The sequence below is a fragment of the Salmo salar genome, chromosome 18, assembly GCF_965601325.2.
Source record: "Salmo salar chromosome 18, fSalSal1, whole genome shotgun sequence".
Classification (NCBI taxonomy): domain Eukaryota; kingdom Metazoa; phylum Chordata; class Actinopteri; order Salmoniformes; family Salmonidae; genus Salmo; species Salmo salar.
In genome coordinates this window covers 73,068,476-73,086,459 of record NC_138308.1, presented here as the reverse complement: position 1 = coordinate 73,086,459, position 17,984 = coordinate 73,068,476, and the positions used below count along the sequence as shown (strand labels likewise).

General features: G+C 43.3%; 1 protein-coding gene across 2 annotated transcripts in view; it reads left to right on the top strand.

The window, feature by feature from the left end:
- mllt3 (MLLT3 super elongation complex subunit) overlaps nucleotides 1-17,984 on the top strand; it is a 49,591-nt gene that overhangs the window by 4,592 nt on the left and 27,015 nt on the right. Inside the window, exons 1-2 of one of the 2 annotated variants that reach the window (XM_014155785.3) lie at nucleotides 2,421-2,581; nucleotides 3,178-3,358. In XM_014155785.3, the coding sequence (XP_014011260.3) occupies nucleotides 2,570-2,581; nucleotides 3,178-3,358 (193 nt within the window). In that variant the 5' untranslated portion in view covers nucleotides 2,421-2,569. Of the gene's footprint in view, nucleotides 1-2,420; nucleotides 2,582-3,177; nucleotides 3,359-17,984 lie in introns of those variants that run through there. The other variant, XM_082965108.1, reaches the window with a different exon arrangement.

Sequence of the window (17,984 nt, the reverse complement as noted above, 5' to 3'; positions counted from 1 at the left end):
AAGATTAGACACACAGACACGGTTATCGAAACAACAGGCCAGGGCAAGCCTACACAAAAAAAGGCCTTATTTTAAGTATATGTAAAATCCCCTATGGGAAAAATGAAAGGTGGAAAAACGACTGGAACCAATTCCTTGTTTGACCGCTAGGTTTTATGGGTATTATGACACCTCCACTGTGGGGCTCTATTTGTCAGGGACCATGTACAACATGCCATTGCACCAGATTTAGCTAGTTTGCTCATTTTCCTTTGTAGTGCCTGGGCTTAACACCTATGGACACAAAGCTTATGCTGCTTTCGTAACCAAGTTGGTGTTGGGAATTTACCAGTTGTGAAGCCGTAAATACCAGTTGGAGGGCCATTCAAGTGGATTTTTACCAGTCTAATGTGGTAAATTCCCACTTGGTTAAGAACTCAACATTAATCGAGCGGCTGACCAATTATGTGAGACTTTAACTCTGGGCTAACCGAGATTAAAGTAGAAGCAACATCAAGGTGATTGTAAAAACAATTACATTTTTCAATGGGGAATGATGAACAGTTGGTTGGTTGTCGAATACAACACTTGTTAAGTCCATATTGTTAGGTTCTCTTTCTTGTGATACTGACACAACTTAAGAAAAAATAGTTAGCCCACTGATGGAAAGTGGAAACTGAACCCTTGCATTGATATCTCAATCAGAAACTATATTGAGCTCATTAACGTCATATGTAGACATGATCAGAATTGGTATTCGGTGTTAGCCTGTAGTTCAAAATCAAGATGTTTAAAGCTGATTTATGGTCATTCCAGAAGATGCATTGGCTGTACAGCATTTACTGCTATGCGGCCTCTGCAGAAGTCAGTCCATTCATGCTTCGTGAAGGAAGTTGTCAAGGAATTGAGTTTTTGTTTATACATGACCTCTCACCCGCTCCTACAGTCAACCAATCACATCAATGCGAGCTATACAGAGCCCCTGCATTGTTAAAGCCAATTTGTGCTTGATCCAATTATGTGGTTGGACGATGTTGTAGTTGGAGGCTTCGTATTGAGGGTGTGATGCATTTTCGGAGGGTGTGATGCATTTGCGGAGCCTTCGGAGGCACAGCAATTGCGTCATACCCTCAGTTTTTAGCCCCCGGATCGCATTGCCAGAGCAAGCATAAATTGGCATTTAGGTTAATGTGTGTTTTAACATGCATCTTTCTTACAATGGCTGAAGATGTAACATAAGTTTCCAAAAACACCACACAGAGAGAATGTTTGTTAAAAAATGTGTGTATTTGAGGCATGTGTTCATACTGATAGGATCGAAAGAAAGGAAGCACTGCTCTTGGATCAGGGTTTTCCCTTTCCAATCTATTCCAATTGTCAAATTTGTATTTGTAGTCACCTGTTCCATTCGTTACGGGCGTTCCAAAAAAGACGGGTAAAAATCTTGATTTTATGTTTAGCAGAGATCGGCTGTGTATAAAGTAATGCGGAAGGTCAAAAAAAGCTTCTAACGACGTACTTAGCTGTTCTATGAGTGGTCTGAGGCAGTCGTTAATAACGAGCGTTTTCAAGAGAAACTTTAGTAACGATGGTTTTGGGAAACAGTTGGGAGATTTAACGACTGCTCCTATGAAAGATGTAATGATGAACGTGCTTTTGGGAAACCGAGGCCAGAGCTGTTGTGAATGAAGTTGTAAATAAAGTGTGTTCATGTTTATACAGGACGTACCGCCCCCACCAACCGTCAACCTATCATGTCAATACAGAGTTATATGCCGCTATACCGAGCCCTCCACATTGTTACAAAAGTTGGGAGGCGCAGCGATGTGGTACGGCGCTTGATTTGGCCTCCGCAAGCCAACGGAGGCTCCGCAAGTGCGTCACACCCGCCATATGGAGCCTCTGGACCACATTACCAGATCAAGCATACTTGGGTGTCATTATGGACTGGCAATGTTCAAGGAACATGAGATGTTGGAATCAAAAAACATATGAATAGTTATCTATTTTGGGCCTCATAATATGTTGTTTGTTTTGATATGGATGGTGTATGAATGATTGTGTGGATTCAATGACCATTTGCGGAAAGTATATTTTTGAGTATATTGTTTGAGTATATTGACATCCAATTGTAGGCTAATAGAGGATTGAACAAATATCTAATAGCAGAGTGTAGACTATGTTTGATATATTGGATAATGTTATATTACAGTATCAAGTGCTTCAGTCAACGCTGTTATAAGAGAGCAAATGTATGTTTTGACTGTTCAGGCTGGGTAACTATGTGCACTCATCAATGGTTTGAAAGCCACTTGCCTATGTGGGTAAATTGTGAGGTGGATTTACTATAGCCCATGCATTGGTTGTCTGCGCGTGTGCGCTGTCTCATTGGTTCGCTTTCCCCCTGCTCGTCTGCGGCGCTTGTCAGTGCACAAAACAGCGCATGCGTCTTATTTTGCTCCTCAGCCTTTGAAACTCGGGGTTGAGTTCAATTAGGAGAGACCATGTCCGCCATCAGCCATATGCACTTCTCTATCTTCTCATTTAAAACAAATTCTCCATGAAATAGCGGTAGAACGCGGCCTCGAGAATGGCCACATCGGTGAGTACACTGCTTGCGACCATGCTTAGCAAGGGTGTGTTGCACGGTATTGTTTTCTTTGCTAGAAGAAGGCGGAATTGCCCGGCGCGACTGAGCAGAAGATTTCCAGCCATATTTCTATCGAAGTACAGTAGACACACAGATAGCTCTTGGTTAGAACTAGTTGAGCTGGGAAGCGCGTATAGAATGCCGCATATCTCGTGTATAGGAACATTAGTGCGAAAGTGATGCTTGGATAGTAAAATAATGAAAAAAGTCTAGCCTGGCAAATTAGACTTTTAATAGTTTTTCGGCGTTGTTCAAAATGACTTGCAGTTTGTAGCGTATAGACCACGGTAGCCAAAGCTACTTCATGAACATCAATATAGGGCAGGCTATAGACCCGATGCTTTCTTTGCTGAAATGCTATGCCGGATAGTGTGTATGGGATTTTGAGTAGGCCTATATCAAATCGAAATGTGTTATTCTGCAACGTGAGTGTTTTAATTGATTTATTCCACGCATTGCGTGTGTACCTATTGAGACCATCGTTTTGCCATGGTGCCAGTCCAGCCTTCGATTGGCAACAATATCTGATATGATTTTGGATGTTACAGGGTGCTGTTCAGGTGAAACTAGAACTTGGACATCGTGCCCAGGTCAGAAAGAAACCCACGGTGGAAGGCTTTACGCACGACTGGATGGTGTTTGTCCGAGGACCAGAGCACAGCAACATTCAGCACTTTGTGGAAAAAGTTGTTTTTCACCTGCACGAAAGCTTCCCAAGACCAAAAAGAGGTAGAATTATAATTTACCCAAATTTTTATTAGATTGTTTTGGATAGTTTTACTGTCATAGAAGAATAGACTGCTTGGTTGTAAAGCAAACCCTACAACTCCGGACAAAGACTATATGGGTTGATTTGTGTGCACGAACTTTCTTAAAAAAAAAAACACGATGTTTTGTTATAACCTCCACTTTGCAGAGTTTGTCAATTTAAAATATTGGAATTTGTACTGCCCAAAACAGCCCCAAAACCTGCTTAATTCATTTGAACATGCCCACCTATAGCGCATACATAATTTATTGGATGCGCAATTGGAGAATTGAATACCAACATATTGATTCATTTTAGTTTAAAACAACCTGAGGTTAGATGAAAGCAATATGAATTTTTTATTAGAAGAGGCAAATTCCCGCCCCACCTGCTGCAGGCTATGAATGATTGGGCAACCCAAATTAATGTGAGTATTCTGCAAACCATAACTTGTCTAAGTGGCTTTGTTTTTAATAGCTGATCCATGGAGGGTAACTTGGGTTTAAACGCCCCCCCTCCCTCCCTCCTGTAATTCTCAAACTACTTTGTTGCCACATTTTTTTTTCTCCCCCCAACACTTTCCCTGGAAAAGTTTCCCTAAAAATTTAATCTTGCGTCTCAACTTTTTAAATCACTCTAACAAAACGATTTTGAGGTACATTGGTCAAATATTGGGTCATTTACAAAAATATACAGTACCAGGCAAAAGTTTGGACACACCTACTCACTCCAGGGTTTCTTTATTTTTACTATTTTCTACATTGCAGAATAAGAGTGAAGACCTCACAACTATGAAATAACACATATGGAGTCATGTAGTAACTAAAAGTGTTAAACAAATCCAAATGTTTTAAATAAAAGATTCTTAAAAGTAGCCCCCCTTTGACTTGATGACCACTTTGCACACTTATGGCATTCTCTCAACCAGCTTCATGAGGTAGTCACTTGAAATGTGTTTCAATTAACAGGTGTGCCTTGTTAATTTGTGGAATTTCTTTCCTCAATGCGTTTGAGCCAATCAGTTGTGTTGTGACAAGGTAGAGGTGCTATACAGAAGATGGCCCTATTAAGTAAAAGTCCGAGTCCATATTATGGCAAGAACAACTCAATTATGCAAAGAGAAATGACAGTCCATTACTTTCAGACGTGAAGGTCAGTCAATCCAGACAATTTCAAGAACTTTGAAAGTTTCTTCAAGTGCAGTTGCAAAAACCAAGCGCTATGATGAAACTGGCTCTCGTGAGGACCGCCACAGGAAAGGAAGACCCAGAGTTACCTCTGCTGCAGAGGAAAAATTCATTAGTTAACTGCACCTCAGATTGCAGCCCAAATAAATGCTTCACAGTTCAAGTAACAGACACATCTCAACATGAACTGTTCAGAGGAGACTGAATCAGGCCTTCATGGTTGAATTGCTGCAAAGAAACCACTACTAAAGGACACCAATAAGAAGAGACTTGCTTGGGCCAAGAAACACTAGCAATGGACATTAGACTGGTGGAAATCTGTCCTTTGGTCTGATGAGTCCAAATTTGAGATTCATATTTCCAGCCGCTTTGTCTTTGTGAGATGCAGAGTAGGTGAACAGTTGCTCTCCGCATGTGTGGTTCCCACCATGAAGCATGGAGGAGGTGTGATGGTGTAAGGGGTGGCTTTGCTGTTCATATAAGGAAATCAGTCAATTTAAATAAATAAATTAGGCCAAAATCTATGGATTTCACATGACTGGGAATACAGATATGCATCTGTTGGTCAGAAAAGGAAGGGCGTGGATCAGAAAACCAGTCAGTATCTGGCGTGACCACTGTCGGTCTCATGCAGCGCAACACATCTACTTCACATAGAGTTGATCAGGCTGTTGATTGTGGAATGTTGTCCCACTCCTCTTCAATGGCTGTGCGAGGAAGCCGGATGTGGAGGTCCTGGGCTGGTGTGGTTACATGTGGTCTGCGGTTGTGAGGCTGGTTGGACGTACTGCCAAATTCTCTAAAATGATGTTGGCTTATGGTAGAGCAATGAACATTCAATTCTCTGGTAACCGCTCTGGTGGACATTCCTGCAGTCAGCATGCCAATTGCATGCTCCCTCAACTTGAGACATGTGGCATTGTGTTGTGACGAAACTGCACAATTTAGTGGCCATTTATTGTCCCTAGCACAAGGTACACTTGTGTAGTGATCATGCTGTTGAATCATCTTGATATGCCACACATGTCAGGTGGCTCTTGGCAAAGGCAAAATGCTAACTAACAGGGATGTCAGAAATGTGTGCACAAAATTTGAGTGAAAGAAGCTTTTTTTCGTATGGAAAATTTCGGACATCTTTTTTTATTTTAGCTCATGGGACCAACACGTGACATGTTGCTTTTAACATTTTTGTTCAGTGTCTGTGTATCTCACATGCACAATATACCATTAGGGGAGCCTAAAGATGAATAATCCACTTGGTTAGATTATTATTATTTATTTTTTTACCAGTTTTTAATAAAGTAGTACAAATCATCTGTAAGTTACACAATTGTATTTATTGAATAAATAAACCCCACCCCTTCAAAATGTGTTTGCCTAAGGATAGCCAGTATGTACATATCTAAATCTTAATTTTTTTTTGGTTGAAAATATACATTTCCCATAAGGTGGACGGTTTCCCCCAAGTTACCCTAAACTAGAAAGGCAAAATGTGACCGCTACCCAGTGTATTTGGCGATGGTAAACAGAAGAAGGTTTGTTCAAACAGTGGAGAGCATAGTGGTTGTTTAAGTGTCTGGCACGGCTGGAAGGGATCAATTATAGTATTTGTTAGTTTGGGATTTTTACCCCCCCCCCCCCCCCCCCCCTTTCCTGCTGGTGTGTTTGAGTGTTCTTCGGCGTGACAAGTGCTGGGAAACGTGCCAAAGTCGGTGCCTTGGAGAGACCCTGTCATATTGTAATTACACGCGACTCAGATTGCCGGGGAACATTCGTCGTTTATTGGGAACAGTTGTAAGATCATGCTGTAGTTAAACCAAATAAAAAAAATAAAAAGTATTTACTCGCCTTTAACACTAATACCCCGGACTCCTCTCAACAGTGTTTATGAAGAATAGTCATTGCATCAAGAAAAATATGCATTAGGCAAAGTACAGAATGGGTCTTATAGAAGACGTGTTTATAGGGTTCTGTTGCACCTCAGTAGGCTCTTTTACTATATAAATCAAGTCTTGAGTAGGATTTTCTTTGTTAAAGTTCTTATACTTTGGCGCTTTCACCTCTTTTTATAATATAAGTATTCTGGTTTGTTGGGTATTACTGACTTGACCATTTGTATGTTAAATATGACCTGCCAGTGTCTTCCGGTTTCACACACAGTGGAAACTTGTTGCATGGGCAGTTGGACTAGACAGCCTTCTGATACATTTCACATACTTTGTCCAGGGTGTTAGCACAATTCACAACATGGTCATTGTCCATTTACCAACATCACCTGTAAGTGTTCAAAGATTTCCATTGACAGCAGGTAACTGTGTGCTTTCATGTTACCAATACCTATAGTAGAAGCCTACAGTGCTCTAATTCTGACTCCTATTCCTAAAATTCAAAAATGTCACTAGTATTCTCACAGTTTTGACTGAATGAATGACAACAGCCTATTACGATTTTCATTAAAATGCTGGTAGACTTGAACACAAGACAGCCATAGAACCAGTCAGCCACCATAAGGATGTTTTCATTGGTGTTGCATATGCTTGGTCCCTGTTCACTGGTGCAGGTAGGCTACAGTCTGTCGTACATGGTTGATTGTACACCCCCCCCTTCCCCCACCCCTGCAATCCACCAAAGGCTGCTTTTGAGTCTGCTCTTTGTTGCAAAGAGACAAAACAGCCTGCTAGACTAGAGCCAGGGATTGAGGTTGAGATCAGTTCAAGAGAAAAGCTTTCTCTTTTACTGAGAGAATACTGTCTCTGAATGCTGGATTACGGGTGCAAATGTTATAACCTGACTCAGTGGATTGGATGTTGTAAATCATCACAACTCAAGTATGGCTTTGATAAGAAAGTAACTAGCCCCTTGATCTTGCAAGACAAAATGCATAAACAATGAATTGTAAGTTGCCTTCTACTTGAGTTTTGAATAAAATAAAAAAGACAGTTGCTGTTAAATGTTCATTCTTTATTCATGACACCAATGTTATGTACTGTTTGATTGGTTAAATTGAGCAATATCTGAGCAAGAGAGCTTCATTTGAACATGGTGGCGAGTATTCAAGTGGGTGAAATAGAAGTGAATGTATAGTGCACTGCAAAGCATGATGTATTTGGTTATGAATCTACCTTGTCCAGCAGTTTACTGCGAAGTCATTGAGCAAATCAGTCTTTCAATAAACTGGAAAATCTGTCCGTTTACATGCGCGTAAACAAGAAGCCATTTCAACAAGCATAAATCTATACTGTGTTAGGCAAATAGAGGAGAGGTGGTCAAGGCAAGTGCTATTATACAAAGTGTCGCTTGTACTTGAAGTTCCAAAGTGCTGCTCGCATGTTTTCAATGCGTGCAGGGAATTCTTGGGGCATTTGAAACGGATCTCTTCATTCGTAGGACCACCTGACTCAAGAGTTTGATGTGGTTAGCAAAAGTACATTTTATCACCCAGTATTCCTGATTCATGGCATAAATGACAGATCTAAAGATGTGCTCATGAGAACAGCTGAGGTGTGTGCGCACGCCTGCCTGTCTGTGTGACAGTGTGGTGAAATCCTCCCCCACTATGTTTATTTCCCCATAGCATTAAACATAAATCAAACAAGCGTTCCTGATTTGGACACGGAGCTGCTTGAGATGAGCGCTAAAAGTATGTGGACACCATCAAATTTAATGGATTTGGCTATTTCAGCCACATCCGTTGCTGATAGGTGTATCAAATCGAGCATACAGCCATGCAATAAGTAGAATGGCCAATACTGAAGAGCTCAGTGACTTTCAACGTGGCACCGTTATAGGATACCACCTTTCCAACAAGTCAGTTGGTCAAATTTCTGCCCTGCTAGAGCTGCTTCGGTCAACTAAGTGCTGTTATTTTGAAGTGGGAAAAATCTAGGAGCAACAGCTCAGTCGTGAAGTGGTAAGCCACACAAGCTCGCAGAACGGGATCGCTGAGTGCTGAAGCACGTAGCTTGTAAGAGTCGTCTGTCCTCGGTTGCAACGCTCGCTACCAAGTTCCAAACTGCCTTTGGAAGCAACGTCAGAACTGTTTGTCGGGAGCTTCATTAATTGGGTTTCCATGAACGAGCAGCCACACACAAGCTTAAGATAACCATGTGTTGGCTGGAGTGGACTCTGGAGCAGTGGAAACGTGTTCTCTAGAGTGCGGAATCATGCTTCACATCTGGTAGTGCGACGGACAAATCTGGGTTTGGCGGATGCCAGGAGAACACTACCTGCCCCAATGCATAGTGCCAACTGTAAAGTTTGGTGGAGGAGGAATAATGGTCAGGGGCTGTTTTTCATGGTTCGGGCTAGGCCCCTTAGCTCCAGTGAAGGGAAATCTTAACGCTACAGCATACGATGACATTCTGTGCTTCCAACTTTGTGGCAACAGTTTGGGGAGGGCCCTTTCCTGATTCAGCATGACAATGCCCCCTTGCACAAAGCGAGGTCGAAACAAATGGTTTGTCGAACGGTGTGGAAGAACTTGACTGTCCTGCTCAGAGCCCTGACCTCAAACCCAGCGAACACTTTTGGGATGAATTGGAACATAGCTATGGCTCGCAGTCAAATTGCCCAACATCAGTGCCCGACCTCACTAATGCTGTTGTGGCTGAATGGAAGCTAGTCCCTGCAGCAATATTCCAACATCTAGTGGAAAGCCTTCCCAGAAGAATGGAGGCTGTTATAGCAGCAAAGGGGGGACCAACTCGATATTAATGCCCATGATTTTGGAATGAGATGTTTGACAAGCAGGTGACCTCATACTTCTGGCCATGTAGTGCATGTTCTGAAGAAGCCCTTTGACAAGCGGTGAGTAAAATTAGGGTTCGCTCTAGTCCCCCCCCCCTGCCCTTTCTTGATAAATGTGCTTGGCGAGAATAAAATATTCCAAAAACCCAGCAGGAAGATACTTAACCTCGTTTAAATCACCTGATATGACACATGCCATGAGATCTTACCCCAGTCCCTAGGAGGTGACGGTAGTATGCAGACTTCCCTCTAATTAGAGGGAACATCGGTAGTATGGTACTTCAGTGTTTTCACATGGTAACAAATTGCCAGCCTAAGTACTTCCTGAGCTCGAAGGGTTTGGTATAAAACGTAGGTGCAATAAATTAGGATGCATGGGCAAAATGTTAAATCATTATTTTAGGTAGTTGAAATTGTTTTGGGGTGGGCAGTGTTGCCACCTTCTGGGTATGATGGTTCATTAATAGGTTACCCTCATGTGAGACAGTGCGCTGACATCAAAACGTGGTGTTGCCAACAGTGACATTGGTTCTGTTTTTAGGCACGGTCATGGTTTTCAGGCTAGGCAATGGCTTTAAATGCTTTCAACCTTGGATTCTGTTTGCAAGGATGATGTATTTGCAGCTTATTGCTCAATTTGACCAATTGGGCACTCTCCTCTTAGCCTGAAACCTTCCTTAGCAAGTTCAAGCTGTATCCTGGTTTGCAATCTACTGCCTCACACGTTTTTATTCTAAAACTTGGTGTTGGCTCCCTTAACGGGTAAATGACTGGTGTTCTGATGGTACACCTAAAATAAACAGTAAAAAGTTAGGCTACATTTTACATTTGTGGAATTGACGGACTCGAACCCTAAGACTCGTCAGGAGCAGTGTGGCATCAACGCTCTCTCTGTGCTCTTCTGTTGGGTACAAAATACCTCCACAACCAGTCTTCAGCTTGGCTGAAATGTATGATGCCGTTGTTTACCTGACAATCAGGCTTATTATTTTGTATCACGGGAGGTTACCCCTACCCCCCTCTGGTACCTTTTTTGATCAGCATTGGGCCTCTGATGGGCGAAGCCAAAGAAGTTGAGGGCAAACCCTGCATAGACAAGCATGTTTGACAGTTTTAATACTGGTCTTGTAAGGGCACAGCTAGTTTTATGGCCAGCAAGAGATTTAAACAGACCTGTAGAAAATGGCTATGATTGGCTGCCATGCTGTGTAGCCTTGGAAACCTGATATTTAGTCCTGTGAGGAGGACTGGAGGAAAAGGAGGGGGTGAGACCCCCCCCCCCCCCCCCCATCCTAAAATAAATGGACTGGAACATGGTTTAGTCGGCCATTTTTACTTTGGGCTTCACTTGTCAAAGCATAACCAATACACACCTTTTTATTATTTTTTTTTAGAGGGACTGACTTGATTCCATCATCGTATTGTTCTCTGAACGAGATTTCCCTATTTTACAGACGTGTTAGTAAAGTAGCCTGTTATGACTCATTTTATTTTTTTGCCTGTCATTTCAGGTTCTGAAATGAGCACTTGCTCATCATATGCAGTGTATGCTCTGTGCTGTAAGGATACTCTCACCTGCCTCGAAGCCAGTGGGAATAGCTGGCCTGTTCCCTTGACTCCACAGTCATAATCGTAATTCAAAACCTCAGCCAACATTTTAAGGCATGATAGTAATAAATCATGACCGTTGGCTCTATGGGAAGTTTGAAGCTATTGATTTTACGGAGCTGAGCAGATCACATTTGTGTCACCCGCAAAATATATTTCCCTGTAAAAAGATGCTGACGATTGGCAAACTGATAGTTCACACTGGCAGAGACGTTAACAAGGTATTGGGCAAAACGGGCTCAGAGCGTTGTTTCAAATCTTAAATCTAAACCTCTATTCCTATTTATTTGTGTAACAGTGCTTTTCATTTTCTAATTGTTTGGGTGGTTTCAACTACCCTTATTCCATGTTGCTTTAACTTACCTGGCCACCGTATATCTCTTTTCAAAAGCGATAGAGAAAATGTTGTGGGGCATAGGAAGTGAACTGGAGACTTAGCGGTAACTCTGCTCTTGCGTTCCCCCACAGCTGCACTGATTTCCAGTTTCAGTCCAGGAGGGGAAGCTGCTTCTCCTCGACACATTAAAATTAATGATGCAACAGTCTGTAAAGTCACAGTGCCGCCTCATTATAGGCAGCAGTTAGGCCCTGGCGTTCAGGTGTTGCCGTGGCGACGGCCACTGCCGAATGGCATCGCTGTCGTCTCGGCGGAGGGCACCAACCCTGAAGAAGTTAGCTCTGGACCGGAACCGAGAATGGGCTATTTTTGCAATCAGCTCCGATGGCACATGCTGCTTTGTGGCGTTAAGCACCCCATTTGGCGTGTTTTAATCTGGTTTTGAGATGGTAACTCTTAGGATGTGCGGGTAATATTTCATGAAAAGCGTGTCCCTTTAATGGGAAGGAATTTCGTCATTACGGGGGTGGAATGGGGGAGTTGAGAAGCATTAATGGATCTTTATGTCGAGACACAGTGAAGGGCTCTTTATTTTTCTGTAAGAAGCTCTCCGATAACCAGTTTAAATAAGGTGTGTGTGTGTGTGTGTGTGTGGGGGGCGCCTGCCTGCCTGCCCTATTCCCTCAATAGCGGTGGTTTAGCTTAATGATTGGTTCTGTATGTTGGCCCCTGGGTCTCGCCTGGGCTCCTGGAGTTGTAGCATGAAGCTTTTTTTTTTTTTTTTTTTTTAACTTTCCCCATCCTTGCTCTGCCTTTCCTAATCATTATTTTTGTGGCTGTGCACATACCACAAGTCAAGTCACTGGAGTACCCATACACGAGATCTCCTCAGGCTTAAACATGTCTTAGATGTAGTGTGGCATTCCTCTCCTCCCTTTTGCTGCGGTTTCGCTAATGTGATCTCGTCTTGCTCTGATTATTGATGGCGATATTGTCTTTGTCTGCAATGTAGTACGTTCTGATGCATTTAGGGGAGTGCGGGTTTGGAGATGTACTAGACTAGATGTGCATGGTTCCGTTCGTAGTCAAAAGTAAATGTTGAGACGTTTGTCTGGATATTGGGAGTGAAGGTGCATGTGTGCGTGACCCTGCCAGTGTTTACTAGCAGTTGTACAAGCTTCACTTGAATGCCATTATTTATTTACTGTATTTGTATCCCCCTCATTGTTATCGTTAATTATTAATTGGTGGGTATGATAAATGTTGTAAGCGCAAAGTCGATTTCCAGCAACGGGTTTGATTGTGGAGCCTAGAATAGACTCCTGCTTGCGGACACCAGATCCGCACACACCTCTGCTGAGATAATTGTGTCTCCAGCCCTGGGGCTTGACATGTCGTCCCTGCCTTCAAACTGATTACTGCCCATCGGAGATGTGCAATGTGACTCATTCCTCTCCCCTGATTTTTTTTTTTCCTTCCCCCCTCATGATTTGGGAGGTCTGTCAGAAACACTCCTCTGCCGGAACCTCATTTTGGTTTAGTTTCCCCCACTTCTCCTCCCGCTGCTCTACCTCAGTGTCGCCCCAAGACAACAGTCATGCCAGCGTTACATCCATCCTCCCCTCCTGCCAGCCAGCTGGATATTGGCCTTCTGATACCTTTTTTAAAACTTTTTTTAAAGAGGGTGTTTACATTTTTACAGTTCTCCAGAAAGTTTCGTAGTTGAGGCGTTATTCTTATCAGGGAGAGACAGGGAGTCGGTCTATGGTACAGGGCGTTTAGAGATTAGCAGTTGCTAGCCACTAGTTATGCCGTGTGTGTGTGCGCGCGCGCACCTTGGGTCCTTCAGTTCATTCTACTGTTTCCTAAAGACCACAGGATCTGCACTGTCACAAAGCTCCAGTATTCCTTGATGTTCCCAGCACTGGACAAAGCCCCCCTCTGCCTCTACTTCACTGTGCCCCCCACCCCTTACTGGAGAGCAGAGGTACCATCAGCCACTGGATGTGCCCCCCCCCCCCCCCCCCCCCCCCAGCTTCTGGCCAGAAATCAAAGAGCTGCAGGAATTTGCCAGTAATTGTTTTACGACTCGGCAGAAATCATACCTACTTGTATAGGTGGAGCACAAAGGGCCTGGGCCGTGAAACGGCAGGCTGCCTGCCGCCGCTGCTGCTGGCATGAAAGGAGTGGGAAAGAGGTAGAGATGGAAGGGGGGGAGCAGCCGCTGAAAAACAGGAACTGAGCCATAAATGCTCACTCTCCCCTAGTTTTGTCAATGAAAGGAGGGCAGAGGAAGTGCTTTATTGATGCATTGTCTATAAGGGCTGTCTGTTGGCAGGTCTTTCTCTCCTGATCCCCCGCTCACGCTCGCCATAAAACATTTTTTTTTTTATATATATATATATTTTTTTTACTTTACAGCACCTAACTGAAGCTGGAACATTTTTGTCAAGATTTGCTGCACTGTGTGAGGGCCTCATTAATGAGCCAAATGGCAAGGTGTTTGGCTTTGCTCAACTGGAATTTGAGTACTGAGTAATTGTCATCCTCTTGCGGTTTACACACCCCTGCTATACTCTGTCATGCATATTAGTTATTCTTGGGCACTGTCTTGATGTACTAAACTGATTCCGTGTTCATTAAAGTTTAAATGTGGCTTCACGATATGAAAACTACTCTGGCTCCTTTTCGTTTCGTGCCTCCTGGTTTCCATCATATTCCAATTGTTTTACTTTGTTGCATTTAGGCCATGTCAGATTGTCTAAAATATTTTAACCAGGTTAGTTTCGTTGAGAATCAATTTTTCAACAGAGACCTTGACCAAGACGGCAGCATCAACACAATCGGTTTCAGACAAACGGGCAAATGACCTCAAGCAGACGAAGATGCCTCTTACGTCACTCCAAATCATTTCACGTGTCTCTACATTCTTGCTCTAGATGGATATCTGTAAGAGGGGTGAGGGACCTGATGTGGTGAGCACAGTAAGGAATTGGGGCAGAAATGCATTTATTTTAGTTTAGGCCAAGGAACAGGTTAATCTTATTGTTATCGGTCACTTTTTCAAAGACTGCTTTTAAAATAGGAGTTATAAAAGATTAGTCTTTATTTTATTTTTCTTCAGTCCTCATTGGTAATATTTTGTCGTTCACATATTTGATTCAGAATGGTTGGAAATACTTTTAAAATATGAGAAATTGACAAGTTGCCTCGGTCATAAGTGCTTTCACACAGCAACATTGTGCCTAATTTAAAAGCAATTTGTAAATGATGAGTGGACCCTTAATCTCAAGGGAGACTTTTTCTAGAAAGGTGTCTACAAAAGGGCTATTGGGAAGATTTCTCAAGATTTGACCATATATTTTATGCATTGTTCGACTAGGTCTATCGTGAGCATGACAGCCTTGCAGTTTGTCTAAATGAACCGTCCCATCCCCCACATGTATGACTTGTGCAGTGCTCATCTTCCCCACCTGCAGCACAAGGAGTTGAAGCCGAGTGGGAAATACTTTCTGGTACAGAGGAGCTTGGGGGTAATCCGACGGCATGGAGGCAGTGATGACAAACGGGTGATGCAACACCAGCTTTGTTCTGTTTCACGCGCTCTGTGCCTGGGTGGGCGAGGTGGTTGGCAGTGATGGCAACTGCCTGCGTTTCCTGATAGCTTTGTTGTCCTTCCATGTAATGCATCTTTAACCGTAATGCCAGTTTTTCCCTTCAAAAAAAGCCAGTAGAGAAATTTGTAGAAGTACTGGATGACTATATTCTATTAGAGGAAATTGTTAGTTGTTTCAAAGCACAGATTTTATAAGAAAAGGTTTAATATAAAAAATATACAATGCCAGTCAAGTTTGGACACAGCTACTCATTCCAGGGCTTTTCTTTTATTACTATTTTCTACATTGTAGAATAATAGTGAAGATATCAAAACTATGAAAAAATCCTATGAAAAAATAAAAAGCCTTGAATGAGTAGGTGTTCTAAAACGTTTGACCGGTACTGTATATTTGTCATGTCCCATCATGCCTCCACTATTACAGTGGAACTACACAGGACAAAGAATCAAATGAAAACCTGGTGCAGCGCTGGTCTGGGAGAGTGCTTTTGAAGGCTGGGGGAGCAGCTTGAGCATCGGGTGTGATAGAGGGACCACCAATGGCCTTGTTGCCCGATGGCTAGCCGCCGTGCTGACAGCAAGGCTCCCTGGGTAAAATATGGCGGAGGGGGGGATTTGGCGTTCTTAAGCCTTTTACAAGCCAGGGAGCTCAGCAAGGTATGCTGAAAACTATACTGTACAGGAAATTAAATCGCATTGTGAGGGAGTGAAATTGGTCGCCGCAGCCACCATTAATGGCCTTTTAATTAGAACCATAATGGAATTCTACCCGGCAACCGATCTCCCTGGTATTGTGCCAATTACGGCGTGTGAGCGCCCTGTTTTCTAGTAAACCTCGTGCCCTCGTTCGTTGATTGGTGAGCTGGGGTCGGGTGTGGGGTTTTGGGATAAAGGAATGTATCCCCTTAACATCTTGGCCCCTAATGGTCAATTACAGGGGATAGCTGGCATCAGGGAGACACTACAAATCTAAGAGGGGACTGGGTGGGAAAACTATACCCAGTTCAGTCAAGGTCCCGTGCAGACTGACCTAACCCAATCTGTTTGGCCAGTATCATGCCATTGTTCGCATAACAACTTAATGCTGTTGAGAGCGTGCTGGTGTCTTTTTTTTTTTTAAATGTAAAAAAAAAAGTTTTTGCTCACTATAAATGCTTTGTCTTGCGTCGAATGACTTTCTAATTAATGATCTTCGTAATTAAAAACGAAGTCTTGTTATGAGTAGTGTTTTCTAAGACTATAAAAAGAATGCTCTGGTTTGGGGTTTACTTTGAGGTCCGCCATGGACTGTTAAGCTTGGTGTTTAGTGTTTTTTTTCCTCTGTGCTCAGCTGTGGTTGGTGAACGAGGATATTGCCTACACGTGTTCACTGTTCACCCCTTTATATCAGCGTCGGCCTGGCCGCTGAATCATCATTCAGTACGCTCACATTCAGCTGTTTTGGATCAGTAGTGTAAAGGGGTGTATGGGACGGGAAGTTGCACCCTCAAGATCTAGGCGAGAGATCTGTGGTTGTCTATTTCTGAACAAGAGGGTGTGGGGTGTATGTGTAGGAACCATGGGGAAACCGAAAGGCACTAGAGTGCACTTTAAAAAAAATGTTATGCTGTAGTCATGGAGGCCATACTATTCTCATGAGATCCAACCATCATGCCCCTAAAATACTATTTTCCCACACTGATGGTCCCCGTACTATAATCAGGTAGAATAGTAAGAGTGACTTGTGTGACGTCGTAAGGGAAGCTTGAGGAAGTGGTCCACTGTATCCGAGTGACAGATGTTTATGATTTGGTTACGAGGTTGGTGTTGTTCATGTACTCCCCCTGAGGTTCTCTCTCTCTCAAAAAACTGTGGGATTTCTGAGAATGTCTGAGCGCTGCTACTGTGACACAACCCCCTCCCTGTCTTTTGGTGTCTTCCAATATGGTAGGTGCAGAATCACACCTTTTTGTGTTTTGAGTCCCCCCATATGGCAAGATGTGCTTTGGGGAAGCGCTTTCATCCCTGGTTCTCCCTGTCTTTTCTCGTTTTCCTTTTGTGTTTTTTGTCTGAGCATTGGACTGTCTCTCTCCACGAATTCAAACTTCCACTCGGCATTGGCAAAAGGGAGCAAATTGCCCATATGAACAAGAGCTGGGCCCTGGCAGGAGTCAGGAAGGAAACAGGCTGTATGTCTTTGATTAGCGCATGAGTTGCCGGGTCAGGTTGGTTCCTGTTGCTACAGTAGTGGTCAAAACTACACTAAACAGTGGTCAAAACTACACTAAACAGTGTTCAACTGTAAGGAATGTTTTGGTGCTGATGACTTTACAGGTATTTGTGTAGCAGCCTGCTTGAGGAATTAGCCTTGTTTGATACAATGATAGAGAATGAGGATAAATCAACTCCCTATAGATTGTTAGTGGCGGTTCTCTTCAGATCAGTTGTGACATTCTACTTCCTTCCCCTTTTTTGATTGGACAGACTGACATCCATGTTGTGGCATTGAGGTCCTAATGAAAATGCTTAGATTAGCATTTTTCTGTAATCAGTCTAGGGCTGAGGGCTGCTCATAGGCTTGTACATCAGTCTACAGCCAGTCATATAGGTCAACAGTGCAGAAGAAAAAAGCTTGAGGGGAGAGGAGAGCGTCGAGCCTGTGGTAATTAAGCCCATGCCTGGGACCAATTATCGGCAAACCAATTTTAATTTTGCAAATGGTTTGTTATTTCAGGTCGGCCGCTGCTTGGCCAAGTGAATGAGCAGATTTTATGAAGGCCACAGCATGGTCTACACTGCACCCCCCTTTTACATGAGCATTGTGCAATACTGTCTAGGACTCTTCAGTCAACTCCTTTAAGGCCATAACCTGCCACCTTCCATTGTTTTGGCACTTGCTTGACCAGGGGATATCCTGGGTGACACCCTTTTTCTTCTTTTTTGCGGCATTGGCTTTTTCCTAGGAGCTTAGCAACTAGCCCCCTGCGTCTTAAGTCCCTTGCTAACTCGATTAGTCCAAAGGGAAGCAGGTGACCTCTCCTCGGTTGCACACTGGCCCGTGTGTGGAGCATGGTAACCACAGGGGTTTGGGGGAGGGAAGATGTTCAGCAGCGGACTGAGGACTCACCTCTGCG